This window comes from Coenobita brevimanus, chromosome 76 (assembly GCF_032717465.1).
Source record: "Coenobita brevimanus isolate Jiangsu-jjx chromosome 76, ASM3271746v2, whole genome shotgun sequence".
NCBI classification, from domain to species: Eukaryota; Metazoa; Arthropoda; class Malacostraca; order Decapoda; family Coenobitidae; genus Coenobita; species Coenobita brevimanus.
In genome coordinates this window covers 6483340-6498848 of record NC_137029.1, presented here as the reverse complement: position 1 = coordinate 6498848, position 15509 = coordinate 6483340, and the positions used below count along the sequence as shown (strand labels likewise).

Below are 15509 nucleotides of genomic sequence, written 5' to 3'. Positions count from 1 at the left end.
TATATATATATATATATATATATATATATATATATATATATTGTGTGTGTGTGTGTGTGTGCGTGTGTGTACATTTTACTTTTTTTTATTAATCTTATTTCACTTTTTCATTGTTTCAGACCTTTAACGACTTTTAATTTTTTTTTCTAGTTTACTTGCTTTCACTTTTTTTTTTTTTTCATTATTTATAGTCCAGCAAGGAATCTTTAATTCCTTTTTTTACTTCTTTTTGTACGTATGCCCTGCTTTTATTCTTTAAAATTATCTTAAGATAATATTTACTGCTCCAGTGTCTTCATATGCTCAGGTATCCTCTCTCTCTCTCTCTCTCTCCCTTTTTTTTTAATCTCTCATGCAAGAAAGAAAGGATAAGCTCGAATTATACATATATACATACATACATACACACACATGCACATACAATACATTCATGCATACATATTCGTTTAGAGATTCCAATCAGTTTTATTTTCAAGTCTGTTATGCGAGGTTAATAGTAAAGTTCTTGGTCGCGGTTTGTTGGCTTTCATGCACGAGTAAATTTGATTTCAGATTTCCAGGTGAAATTGACCAAGAGGACGCACTTTGGGGAATTTGCAATCCTTTCACCTACAGAGAGGGAAGTCGTTAGCTGTTGGCCAGTCCGATGGGGGAACATGATTTGCTACCCTTATTAAATTTTTTTCCCTTCAGGTCTTCTCTCCCCTCCTTCAGTCTCTTTATTCCACCATCCACCTTTTTTCTTCGGCTTATTTATTTATTTATTTATTGTAATGCAGTGGAATAACCAGCGGGTGAAAAGCAGCAGAAAGTTGAACAAAAATGAATCAAGCTCGAGATCAATTCAGTCTGAGGTGAATGATCACATTGCGTTTGAAAGACTGGAGTTCATAGGAGGAGGGAAAGTATCGTGGCGGAAGAAAATCCTACATTTCATAAAATCCAAACGTGAAAGGCTTAGAGTACCGGTTTATTCCTACATTAGAGAACTGGACAATGAGGCGATTGCGAGTACTACATGCCCGTCGTGATGGCGTACACAGCAGTTAGAAAGATGATGCCCCAGGTGTGCTTCAGCCTCATCAAATATGCAGCTCATCAACTAGAGTAACCCTGTGAACAAAAGGGAAAAGCAATCCGAAACTGCCACAAGAACTTCGCTAAGATGACCACCAGACCAGTACTGTGTAACCATCGCTACTGATCTTGCTATGGCCGGGCTGCCTCACTTCAGAGAGTACAGCCATGCCGACCCCTCACCCGACCCAGTTCTAGTCCCAATAAAGGCAGCAGGTCGTCCTTCGAGAGGCTTACAACGTTCCAAGTTCCCACTCGAAGATGCCGTCAAAGAAAGACGCTATAAAAGTAAATGGTGCTAGAGAGGAACGCGTTCATACAGTGGCAAAGATATAACTGGGTATCGCTGGCCACATATAAACGTTTTCACCTCCCTCCTTATCCTCTGAAGGGAAGATAGTGAGCTACAGTTCCTGGGATCAAGTCCTTTTGAGCCTGGGGCATCAGCAACAACAACATAGTAAGCAAATGCACTGGGAGTCGGTTCAGCGCATCAGTTCTCTGGGAGGTAGATTGTGTATGAAAATTAATGTGATCTGTGCCACTTGTATCTACCAGCTTCCATTAACATTCATCCATCTGCCATCATCTACCATCTTCCGTGTTAGTTTCTGAATTTCATCAGGGTATCACCCGATGATTTTATTCAGCTTAGCAATTTCCTCTATTAGTACAGAAGTTAATGAAGGCTGTACTGTAATTTAACTCCGTTCATTTTGAAACGCATTCTATGAACTGAATAAAATTGTCTGGAGATGGCAACAGTACACTAAAAAGTAGATAAATAAATAAATAAATAAATTAATAAATAGCAGTAATTGGATTTATCAGTTAACTTTGACTCGTGTTTTAATCATTATTTCTCTCAACCAAGTAACTTTTTTTTCTCTCTCTCTTTTCGGTTCTCATTCCATATATTTTTATCCATATCTTCAGGTCATCTTTCTCTCCTTCATATAACTCCTACTCTCAGTACTTTAACGTTCTCATTACTGTGACACATTTCCACTCCACATCTCGCTAGGAGTGGGCTAGTAACTAGGAGTAGTAGTAGGCATTTGTACAGGTAGATGGTGATGATGATGATGATGATGAGGAGGAGGAGGAGGAAGAGGAGGAAGAAGAGAACGAGAAAGAGGAGGAGGAGGAGGAGGAGGAGGAGGACGGTGAGGAGTTTCTAATGGATAGCATTAAAAAAAAAAAAAAAAAAAAAAAAAACATTGTAGGAATGAAAAATGACTGTAGGACTAGCTATGTTATTGTCACGGAAGCCTTTGTATGGGCAACTTTGGTATGATTTGCACTTGCATTGAGCTGCACGTTACATATTCTTCTGCTGGGGAGCGAGCCTGGACAGTTTTTTCTTTATGTCTGTCATTTTAACCCCTTTCAATACATTATTTACGATTTACTTTGTTCTTGTTGCCACTTGCCTTTATATATATATATATATATATATATATATATATATATATATATATATATATATATATATATATAGTTAAGGATGAATCTCTGGTACTGAAATGGTTAATGAAGGATATATCAAACCTCTTTAATTTAAAATATCCCAATAAGTTGAATAATATAGTCTGAAGGCAGCAAGAATAAAGGGAGAAATATAAGTCATCGGAGCTAAGGAAGATAATCTGACTACCACAGAACGATTTACTCAGCAGAAGAGAGAATGACTGGAATGAGGAAATGAAAAACGCATCTATCGTTAAGTTGACCCCTATTTCAGTATCTGCATCCGTCCGTATAAGGCCCAAATTTTCCTTTTATTCCCCTTGTGACCACCAGGATGTTTTATTTTGTTTAGACCTCATGAACTGAAAAAAATTATAAGCACTCCCCACAGATTCCCTCCGTGCCATGAGGCCTTAAATATTTAATGCTTACTACGGCTGGACAATCTTAGTCATCTCAACGGAAACTCTTAGAGCTTCCCGGGTCAAGGTCTCATCCCCTAGACACGACCATCGTCTCACTCCTTCCTTCCATCCTTCCTCCATTCCTGCTTAGTTTTCTCTTCCTGTTTTTTTTGCCTTTCTTCTTTCATTTTCATTTTCCCTCCATTCCTTTCTTTTCTCCTCCGCTAACACTTACTTCCTTTCTTCTCCTCTCCTTCCATCCACCTTCCTTTCTCCTTTCTCCCTCTCCCCTTCCTGCTTTCCTTCCTTCCATCTCCTGCGTATTTATGTCTTTACTTCCTTGCTTCCTCTTTCCCTCTTTCCTCTCTGTTCTTCTCTCCCCTTCTTTCTTTCCCCTCCTTCCTTCCTTCCCTTCCTTGGTATTTGCTTCCCCTTTCCTCGCTTCTTCCTCTCCCCTTCCTTCCCTCCTCTCCCCCATATTTATGACCCTTCCTTCCTTCCTGTCCCATTCCTTCCTTCTTTCTTTCCTCTCCCACTTGTTTCTTCCATTCCTTAATTTCCTTCCTTCTTTCTTTTTTCCTTCTTCTTGTCCATTTTTTTCTTCCTTCCTTCTTACCTTCCTCCTTTCCCCCATTCCTTTCTTCCTCTCTTCCTTCCTTTCTTTCTTTCCTTCCTTTTTTCCATCCTTTCTTTCTTTTTTTCGCTCTTCCTTCCTTCCTTACCTTCTTTCTTTCTTTCTTCTTCCTGTTCCTTTTCATTCTCCCTTCCTTCCTTTCTTTATTTCTATCCTCCCTCCTTCTTTCCTTGCTTTCTTTCTGCTTCCTTCTTCCATCCATCCTTCCATATTTCCTTCCTGTCTTCCTTTCTTTCTTTCTTCCTTCCTTCCTCCTTTTCTTTCTTTCTTACTTTTTCTTCCTCCCGTCTTTCCTTCCTTTCTTTTTTCTTCCTTCCTTCCTTCCTTTCTTTCTTCTTCGCCCGTTTCTTTCTCCCTTAACTTCTTCCTTCCGTCCTTTCTTGCTTCTTTCCCTCTTTCCTTTCTTCCTTCCTTCCTTCCTTCCTTCTCTTTCCTTCTTCCCGCCCGTCCACCACTTCTTACTGATGCCGTGCTTTCCCCTCCTTAGTATAAAGAAGGGTCGTGTTTTCGTCATTTAAGGAGTCCCCTAACTCCTCCTCCGTACTGATTTATCCTCCATTTTACCTTTTAACATCTTTGTATTTTACTTATAGCATCTTAAATCTCGGAATATCATCTCTAAATATCATATAAAACAATATTTACATCTCATATGCTGGAAAAAAAATGGTGTGATTATTTTCATTTGACAAGAGACCCTAACTCTTTCTGAGCTCAGGCGATGGCCAAGTGTGGTCAGTACTGGAGGACAAATTTGACTAGTAACCAAGGAGACTCATTCCTACATCATAACTGAAACTCAATTTCTCTTCAGTTTAGGAGGCTCTCTAATACTTCTTCCTTACTATATCCAATTTATTTTATCTGATGGAGCTGAACCACTTTCACAACCGTAATGCTAAGCCATGATTACAAGAAAAAAAATCGATGAACCTTCGTTATGAGATAGAAACGAGTCTCCTTGGTTACTAGCACAGTTTATCATCCAGCTAGTCATTAAGTAAGCTGAAAGAGGTTAAAGATCCTTGTCACAACAAAACAAAGTAACAATAGTTTGTTTCTGCATAAGACTCTTTTTACTATACTCCCAAATTATGACAGAATCTACCCAAAATACTTGCTGACATAGGTGGAAGCTTCGCATATAAGTGGCCCTATTGAACGCGAGCGGGTGTAGGCGACAGCTTCCATGGGTTACAGTGATGAAAAACTCCCGCCCGCAACCTCAAGTTTTTGGTGTGGACGAGAATTATGTCGAAATTATAAAGCCATGAAGGACGTAACATAGAAAAGTAAAGTGTAGTCTGTAAAATAGATCGCTAAGGAAAATTTTCAAGACAGCCCTCCGCCCCGAAGCCCACGTAACCCCAAGAGCCACACAGCAGCCCAGCACAATACAATGCTTCATAATGTAAGGGGGAATTAATTTCAGAGGATGGGTACGCATTTCGGCTTTCTCTGTTTTCACCTCTGTTGTTCTCGGTATGTGGGGGTGCAATATCTCCTGGTTCCATATCTACAAACTCTCTTAGCTCTCTTGGGGGTCAGCTGTCAAGATTTACTTATACCGCACTTTTGCCCTCACTCACACAACTACTACACTTCACAACCAATTTAGAGTGAAATATAGCAGTGAAAAATAGGGAAATGCTAAACTATTTCTGATAATGCTGAACTGAGACTTTATTTATCTAAGAAATCAATTAGGGTCCTTGATAAGTACGAGTATGAACCCAGTCTGAATTCTTGCGAGTGGATCCAGTAAAAGGAGTATTGGAACCTGATCGTTTTTAGCTATATTCAGACTTCAGTAGCTCTTAATCCGTTCCATGCAGTGACTTAGTTTGTTGGTTTATTCCAGCAACATCTAGATATTTACTTTAGAGGAGATTTCTAGCTATGATCTGGTTAATGACATGTGTATCCAGCTCGAGAAGCCTCTCAGGAGCTGAATAAAATCTTGCTGAAATGAGGAGAGATGAAATATTAAATACGTCATTGGACTGAAGGAGTTAAGGAGAGGGAGTGGAGTGGGCTGTTTTCCATGACCCCTCACTCACACCACCTATGCCTAGAGACAGACGGACAAACAGACAGTGGATTGGTTAGCATATCCACCTCTCAACTGAAAGAACTCGAGGTCAATTCTCCCGCCGGTCTGACTGCTGGATAAAATTTGTGTCTTTCCTGTCCCTTTTCAGACAGCAGTACAGCTAGGGATGTGGAAGCAAACCGCCTTCAGCTGGTGGATGTTTCAATATTGAGTCCGCCTTAATGACGCCCTTGAAGGAGATACGTGTAAATAGACGCTTTCTCCTTTGTGCCAGAGAGAGAGAGAGAGAGAGAGAGAGAGAGAATGACAGAGCCACGGACTAGATAGAGACAGAGCCACAGACAGACACAGACACAGACAAACACAGAGCATCACCAATCCGTGATTCACTAATGACTTGAAAAATCATATCGTCCTTTACCACGCATTTATTGCACCAGGAATACTGCTGATAGTTCTCCTACTATTGTGTTTTCTGTTTTGGGATCCTATAATGTGCCTCATGTTTTTTAATTGGATAAAAGCTGGAATGAAAATAGCACTTTCCTTTTTTGCTATTCCTGGATTACCTCTCCATAAATGATTATGTTTGGCTCATCTCTGCTACGGTTATTATTTTGACATTTAGTGCTGGGTGGAATAATTCGGTCAGGCTGTTGTATTTAAGTTATGGCCAACGCATTTTTAGACTAGGCTAATAATTATTTTAAGTCTGAATGATGACTTTTTAGGATATGTTGATACGTTTTTAGCTAAAGGTGATACATTTCCAGGATTGGTTATATATTTTAGGTTGGGCTGATACATGTTTAAGCCAGGTTAATGCATTTTAGTTTCCTGATGCGTTTTAAGGTTAGGAAGATGTAAGATTAGGTTACACTGATACATTTTTCGGGTAGGATAACAGGCTACATTTTTAAGTTAGACCTATACACTTTTAGGCTTGGCTGGTGCATTTTTAGGTCAGGCTGACATATATTTATCTCTATAACGCTTCAATAACTTAGTCTCATCTGGTTTGGCCCTACTCTGGTGGGGTTTTCGAGGTAGGATGAGCTAGGATGATGATAATTACCCCTCTCTGATTCCAGGATTCATTGTCTACCGTGGAAATTTGATTAACCTCATCTAGTCTAGGCTTGCCCTGATGAAGCTTTAGTTTGGCTGAAGAAATTAGGTTTGTCTCATCTGGTTTAGGCTTATCCTGGTGAAGTTTTGGTGTGGTTGGAATAATTACTGTGCAGTCGTAAAGTGGCACCAGCGGGCCCTCTGCCTTGTTGCCATTAGTAGTTGAGTTACAGCAGACTCTCACGCACACCCTCCACACTCCCCTTCCCTTCCATCCCTCTCTTCTATTTAATCTCCTTCTATGATTGTCTTTTTACCCCAGTCTTGCCCTCCATCCCCTTGCATTTTTCTCCACTTTCTTCCTTCTACCACCTCTCTCTACTATTTATATCCCCTCCTTCCATCACTGTCTTTTTCCCACACCCCTTCCCTCTGTCCTCTTCAATCCTTCTCCCCCTGCCTTCCACGTCCCTTCCCTTCCATTCTTCTCTCTTATTTAATCTCCTTCTACCACTCTTTTTCCCCACCCCTTCCTTCCATCCTCTTCCATTGTTTTTTTTCTTATCTCCCTTTTTGTTTTGCTTACACCCGTCTACCCTGTTTAATCCCCTCCTTTTATCATTGCTCTTTTTCCCACTCATTCCGTCTCTGTCCTCTTACTTTCCATTTTTTTTCCTTCACTCTTACCTGTTTTATTCTCTTCCTTCTGTCATTTGCCTTTAATCTTCCCTTCGATTCCTCTCCTCTTCCACCCTTTCTCCTTCCCTCTCTCCCCTCCTCTCCTTTCCCTTACATCCCTCTCTTACTTCTCTTCTCGTTCACTTCACCTTAGAGCAATCTCATTTTCCCTTATTCATTTGAAACTCTATCCTCCACTTACCTCCCCATTCATCCTCTCCCCTTACCCTTTCCACTAATCCTCTCCTCTTCTTCTCCTCATATCCTCCTTTTTAATCCTTCCTCTTCCTCTCCCCTACCATCCCTCGCCTTTTACCTTCCCCCTTTTCTACCTTCTCCCTTCTCATTGCTCTCCCCTTCTTCCTCCACATCCATTCCTCTCCCTTTCCCCACTCATCCCAGTTTCTCCTCTTCCTCTCCTCTACCAAATTTCCTCTTACACCTTCCATGTACTTATCTTCCCCTCCTCTTCCACTCTCTCTCTCTTGTCTCCGCTTCAGTCTCTTTCCCCTTCTCCATTCCTCTCCCCTTTTCTTCCCTCCTTCCTCCATCCTTCACTCAGTCTTGATCCGTATACTCTGACGGTGACGCCTACAGGTATTCAGTTCTAACTGACTCCTTGCTATTTTGCCCAGAGGATATTAATTAATCTCAATCAATGGTCCGCGTTCCCGTCGGCTAAGGATGCACCGTAACGCCTCTTCCTTAGTTATTTATTTTTCAGATAACACCTTACCGTCCTCTTCTGTGTTAACTGAATCATTCTAATATCGTCATGCTCTAAATAAACAAAGTAGAAAGCCATATTAGACACCCACATCCAATAGTAAGTAAGGAAGAGGTGTTAGGGTGCTTCCTTAACCACCAAGAAAACGAGCCAAAGAGTTAATACCAATCTTTGTAACTCTTTCACAGAATTGGTATAACTTTAACACTTTATGCTGCTTAACTTTTAAACATTTTATCCCGAAAAGAGGAACCCTAAGTATTTTTAGAGTTATTCCCTTCATTATGGGGACGTCATTCTTATATTTTCATTCGTTAACCTCTTTACTGCGAGGATCTTCTCATAAGGTAAACAAATTTTCCTGGTAGTAGGACAAAAAACGACGTACTTGAGTGAATTAAACCCTACCAGGCGGCCTTCCCTTCTCCTCTCACACTTTTCTTGTCCCCTTTCCCTCAACTCTTTATTTATTGGATCTCTTCTAAGCTGAGTAAAGTCGTCAGGCGGTAGTGGAAATTACACACACACACACACACACACACACACACACACACACACACACACACACACACACACACACACTCGCTGGTGCAGTGGTAACGTTCTCGCTTGCCAACTGGTGGACGGGAGTTCGCGCCTCGCTCAGGTTGCGAAAAGTTTCACTAACGAAGTGGGTGGTTACTGTCCCCCTGGAGCAAGGGGACGGGTGTGGGCGTGTGTGAAGGTCACAGCCTTGCCCTTAGATCGGACTATATGAGCTCTCAGCTCCCTTCCGGGAGGGTAAAAGCTGACGATCACGACCATCAAGTGATCCTGACCGACCCGGTGAATTACACACACACACACACACAACCATCTTATCAAGTGAGTACATGAGGAGTGCTTCTAACCCTTTCACTCAGACGGATCTCTTAAAAGCAAAATAGGGTCGCTTAGTCACAGGTTGGATATAAATATAAAAGCGTTATCATACTAGGGAAGTTGACCGTTCGTCTTTCTTCGTTATTTTAGTTTATGTAATCCTCTCATATACCTTCTCTTCTCCTCCATTCATTTTCCTTCCACTTCCCTCCCCTCTCTCTTCCCTCTTTTTATGCCTTCTCTCCCTCCTCTCTTTATTCTCTTTTCATGCCTCCCCTTACCCTGCTCCATCAGTTTCCCCTTCTCTTATCCTTCTAACCCTCCTTCCTCTTCCTATGCTTCCGCTTCTTCCTCCGTTTCTCCTTCGCGCTACCTCCAGACATATCCATCTTCTCTCTCCCTCTTCCCTCGTCCTTCACATTTCCTGCTTCTTCCTCCCCTCCTCTAGACTCGTCTCATCCGGGTAAGGGTATTTAGAAATCTTATCCCCTTTACTGTATGAAGGGGCGACCACCATCCACTCACTTGATGAAATGTTACTTCTTGATGATTTTGAGGACGTGTTACTAACGCTGCATGCACGAAGCTGTAAGAAAGTCCTAAAATTTTGATCTTCTCTTGTAGGACACCTGTAATTTTTAGATGTAATCCCCCGGTATCCCACATTACAGACAGTAGCAAGTAACGATACAAAAGGGTCTAGTGGGTTAAGATGCTCCAACCAGTTGGGATTCATAAGGGTTCAAGTATGAATAACTCATTTCGATTTTAATTTCATTGCTCATAGATTATAAAAGGAAGTCATTTTTGGGTCAGTACTATAAACACCCACCTACATATCTTACCAACAGCTGAACTATTTAATTATCATTCTAAGATGAGGTTACTGTGAAGGAAGTGGCCATGGTTGAAACATCTAGAGTCCACTGTGACGTAGTTGCCGCCAGCTGCCACCACCTGGGATACTGTGTTTTCTAGAAGGCAGAGGATGTTGTCACTGGGTTAATTAGATCATGGAGGGTGTTGTTACTCTGCTATACGGAGCTTACACTAGATGTTAGAGGGTGTTGTCAGCGCGTTACATAGATCCCAAAGGATATTGTCACTGCCCTGTGTTTTGTCCCTCAGGAAAGCTGTGAGAGCGACCCTGATGGCCATGCTTTTGTATGTAAATAGAAGACTCACACCGTAGCATTGCTTGTGACGGTACACCGAAAGATATTGTACTGCACACTTGAAGACGATGTCCCTGAACTGTACTTCTGTTCCCTCAGGAAGGCGGTATGGGCAACACTGGTGGGTGGCACCTTTAGATGTTCACAGAGAACTGGCGGCTTAACACTGCTAGCGACGGTGCACTAAGAGATATTGTACGGTACGCTTGAAAATGTTGTTCCTAAACTGTGCTTTTGTACCCTCAGGAAGGCGGTACGGGCGACGCTGATGGTGGTGCCGCTGTTCGGGCTGCAGTACGTGGTGACCATCTACCGCCATCAGGAGTTGGGCTGCGACTGGCACGACCTCTACCAGAACTGCAACAACGTCATCGAGGGCAGCAGGGGCGCCGTCGTGGCACTTATATTCTGCTACACTAATGGGGAGGTTGGTCTCTCTCTCTCTCTCTCTCTCTCTCTCTCTCTCTCTCTTTCCTGCTACATAGTGGGGTTTAGTGATGCATTTCGGTAGTGTCTTGCTTTTCCATGAAACCCATCACTATCATATTTTTTTTTCTATCTCATCTTCCCCCTCATTAATGAAGACGTTGGTGCTGCATCTTGGTATACGTGTAGTTTGTTTTCTGTTTTGAATCTTAATCCTGCCAGATGATTTTCTTTGTATTTTTACTTATTTCTTGAGTTGTGGTGCTTCTTAGTATATATTTTTTTTCTTAATTCCTTCAGATGATTTCGTTCTCTCTGTTCTGGTAATCATCTGCTATAGTAATAGCTAGGTCGGTGCCGCTTCATGGTATTGTATTGGTTTAGTCTTGTTGCTTTCAGACGAATTTACGAAATAGGATAAACCTCTCTTACTGGAAGAGTTCATGTAGTCTTTGCCAAACTCCTTCTCATCTATTCTGAATACAATCCTCTTCACATTGCAGAAATAGAATAAGACTGACTAGCACAATAAATATGAAAATCATTTGTAAGCATTCCAGTCAGACATGAACTGGGAAACTTTTAACTGTGTAGAGCCGACAGCTGGGAATAAATATCATCTTACTGTGTGATTCATTTGTAAATATATAGAGGGATTTTTGAAGTGGGAAGGCATTACTTGCATGCTTAAAAATAAACGAAAAAAATGGCCAACAAAGGCTGAGGATGATGTTGACGATGAGTGTGTTGATGATTTAAAACAGGGAAAACAATTTTGTGGTACGATTTGGTACTAAAACTATAGGATGGTGATAAAAGGACCGAGAAATGTACTGGTTTATAAAATGTCAGTGAGACGCAGTTTAGTGAGATGGTACGAAAGAAGAACATATTGGTGCAAGAGAAAAATATATATTAAAGCGTAATCGATGAAAATGGAATATAAATGGAAAATAGGTAACGGAGTAGTAGAATACAGGAGACATATTGAAATTAATGTCGTGCTTGGGAGAGCTAGTGATAGTTGTACACTCGATACTCAGACTGTGGAGGCCTCCGGTGGAACAAGGAGAAGTTTTGGCTTAGTGAAAGGGGGAGTTATTGTTCCATTGTTCCTGAGAAGGGGAGATAACAGAGTCCGATAACCACACAGGAAGTATTAAGTTGCATAGGCCAGTGGAGTTTGAGGAAGACCTGATAGATTTATTTGTTGACCGAGAGGAAATGCTTGGTGAGGGAGGAGTATAGATCAAATTTTTGCTTTGGGAAGACTAGTTGAGATGTACAGAAATGTAAATAAAGGACTGTGCCCTTAACCTCATCGATACATGAGGCCACTGGAGTTTGAGAAGTGAAGTGAAAGTGAAGCGGAGGATTTATTTGTTGAGTGAGAGGAAGTGCTGCGTAAGGAAGGAGTTTATCGAGATCGGTATTATGTTTTGAAGGGACTTAGTAAAGAAAGTACTGAAAGAAAGCTAAAGAGAATGATGACCAGGTGGTTTTAGACTTGGTATGGTATCTGAACGATCTCGACTTCAATTCCAGGTTGAAGCAAGGCCGGAGGGTAGAGTTTGATTAGCCTTTATGTATTTTATTAGACCAGATATTACTGATATCCATGGTTCACTAATGTAATAACAATACTCCGTGAACACCACTGCTCCTGTTCTGAGTGAGACAGTTCTTGAATGTGGAAAATACAAACGATGGTAATAAGCAAGAAAGTGGTGACCTGTACACGTACATTGGATGCAGCAGGCGTTCGGGTTTTAGGGAACGGTCTGTTAAACCTATGTGCAGTGCTGGACACATAAAAACACTATCAATACCCCCCTCAGTCAAACGACTTCTTTTACATTCTTGCTCCCAGCAAGTGGTTTTATTTAGCATAGGAGACTGAACTGCACGTATTGGCCGTGGCTTCGTGGACTCATTGCCACTAAGGTCCTCTCCTTGAGCAGAATGAGATGACTTAGTAACATCAAGATTAAAATGTTTATGGCATCATCAGACTGAGGGCGTTAATTTCCAGACGATATCAATTTCCTTTGCGCATCCCTCTCCTGGCGAAAAATTTACAACCATATCTCCACCACATCCCTTCAGTACCAAGACGAGTAAGATTCAGAAACATCACTAACATCCTTTGACCAAGACGATTGTATATACTTTTTACGTTGCTTTCTTATTGTTTTTATGCTGATTCCATGCTGATTATGTTGACTTTATGCTGATTTTATGTTGTTTTTATGCTACAACGGCCAGACGATTGTATTCAGCTAGGGGTACCTTTCGCAGCGAAGATGTTAATGATATGTTTGGAATTATTCGATTTTTTGTGAGCAGCATCTCTGGACCAAAATACAAAGGGTGTTTTCTGGTAATAGCACGGAATTTCGTGGCACCTCCCCTTCACTGATTTATTCTGCTTCTTTTACGTAAACTGTCTCATGATCAGCACTACTCTATACCCGTTTTACTGTGACTTGATCTAAAATTGTCATCTCTCCATCTTGAATGCTGAGTTGCAACTGTAGAATTAGATTTATGATGCAAGTCACAAAGAAGTGTTATGGAGAGGATGTAGAGCCGTAGCATTGTCTTTTTCTACCACAGGACTATGTGAAGTAAGCAGCAAAAGGACAAAAATCTGGGCCAACTCAGAGTGAAAGGAGTATTGTATTTTCTTCCAGCTAACAATAGATCAATTTATTCAGTTGTGTGATAATGAGTCAGACAGTGAATACCCCTTCAATACGGTGACGTCTTTATTTCACTGTCCTTCAGTACTGTGACGTCTCTATTTCACTCTCCTTCAGTACTGTGACGTCTCTATTTCAATGTCCTTCAGTACGGTGACGTCTCTATTTCAATGTCCTTCAGTACTGTGACGTCTCTATTTCATTGTCCTTCAGTACTGTGACGTCTCTATTTCATTGTCCTTCAGTACTGTGACGTCTCTCCTACTCTAGTCTTGCTTCCTTCAGTCACTCTCACACATTTTAGAAGAGACTTTTCAGGAGACTTCAGTAGCCCTTTCAGCAACTCCTTCAGATCTTCCCTAAGCTGAATATAATCACCAGGAGACAGCAAGAATACATTATAAAAAAAGAGTCGCCATATTGGAAGGGTAAACACTGACATCATTAACTCTCTTATGATCAGGAAATACAGACGAATACATTTAGGAGAGAATGAGTGTTGAAGCCTGAGCGTATTGATAGTCATTTGTAATTATGAAAATGGTTTTAACAGCGACAGTTTCATTCAATAAAATACTCTCTTCCCCAGATTAGTTTCCCCCACACTTCATCCTACTATAGTTCAAGTCCAACTGTTACGGATTTTTTTTTTTTAATTGACAGAGGACACCTGTAATCTGGTGTATGGATTTTTTTCTATTTGTTTTCCCTTCCTCTGTTCATCTTCTGTAAAAAAAAAAAAAAAAAAAAGTTTTGATGCACCACATTGCAGAAAATCATTGGCAAGGAAGATGTGGTGCTAAGGAGCCTGGGAAATTTAGGAGAATCGCTTAATTCTTGTGTTGGCTTGACCTCGTACTGTTAAATACTGTAGCTGAAGAACTTTATTTTTTGTCCTTAGTATGATGTGCAAATGAATGTCTGGCCAAACACATTAATCATGCAGTTGGTAGTTCTCCATTTTTGTGACTTCCCTGTCCTTGTTTTCTTACCTCAGCACATCCCTAGACACGGAAATAGGTTCGAGATGACAATGATGATGACGTAATATACCTGACCTAACCTAATGATTACAAGGAGATTGATAATTTAAGAGTGTATTTTCTGTTGCATTACTGATATACAATGTTCTTTTATGGTGTATTTACAGGTTAGGACACTGGTGCGGCGGTGGTGGGTGCGTCTAGGGGAGCAGCGCGCCCCTCGTGGCAGTGAGACCTGCAGGAGTCGCAGCCTGTCAACCCTGCATACTACTCTGCTGCACCCTGGAACTACCCGTCGCAACTCGTCTATCGTTTCGGTCACGGCTAACCACCTGTTTCGCCGCAGCAACAGCGTGGCCACTGCCAGTCAGCTGCTGCACAGCACTAAGGGCTCCCGGAACAGCATCAACCAAACCATTATAGACTGCAGCGTCACCTCCACCACACACCGTGCCTCGCCAGAGCGCCACGAGGCCAGGCTGGCGAAGGAGGGAGGCGAGTGGCGATCCTCGAGCAGAAGTCTTGGTCACACGCAGGATTCCAGGTCGGCATCCAAGTCGCCAAGCCTGCGGGGTGTGAGCGAAAAAGACGAAATTGCGCCCACAAGCAACACTTGCGATCCCCTGGTGGTGTATAAGGGGGACGGGCCAGAGCCTAGGGTGGAGCTGGCACTAAATGGACAAATTAAAGACATCGCCCCCAGTGACCCTCAGTGAGCCTCACAAAGCAAGGTTGACGCCAAGCAATATGTGGTTTTCTTGATGTGTAAGGCGGATGCAGCATTTGAACGTATATGTGTCTGTAACAAAAGAAAAACAGTTCCTCGTGCGTATGTCTTAATCTGACTAATTATCCAGGCCCATATTCTTCCCAGCTAAAAAAGGCTGCTGACACCTCTTCCCTACTAGGTTATTCCTGTATATTGGACATTAATATTTTCCCTTAGAATATTTATGGAGTGTGTGTTGATATAAAAATACTACTAATACGAAAGAACAAGAAGCTGTCATAAATGTACCGGTAAGAAAGAGGAGGCGTTAAAGAGCCTGCAGAAGCAAACAAAATACGTGCTTCAGCCTGCATCCAGTTACAGGGCAATCAGAGATGTGTGGGTGCGTTCTCTGATAGCCAAAAGAGACTTCCGAGATCGCAGGTGGTACTGGAAAATTATAAACTACAGTAACAATTTACATTAGGCATGGGCCCTATGTACCGGCCTACACCATTTCAAATTATTCTATTTGTTTTAGC

At 41.6% G+C, this 15509-nt stretch overlaps 1 protein-coding gene across 1 annotated transcript in view; it reads left to right on the top strand.

Annotated features, from left to right (window-relative positions):
- Positions 1 to 14974, top strand: part of LOC145408267 (uncharacterized) — an 80068-nt gene extending 65094 nt beyond the window's left edge. Inside the window, exons 12-13 of the mRNA XM_080279035.1 lie at positions 10394 to 10574; positions 14426 to 14974. Coding sequence (XP_080135161.1) covers positions 10394 to 10574; positions 14426 to 14974 — 730 coding nt within the window. The remainder of the gene's footprint in view (positions 1 to 10393; positions 10575 to 14425) is intronic.
- Positions 14975 to 15509: the final 535 nt, after the last annotated feature.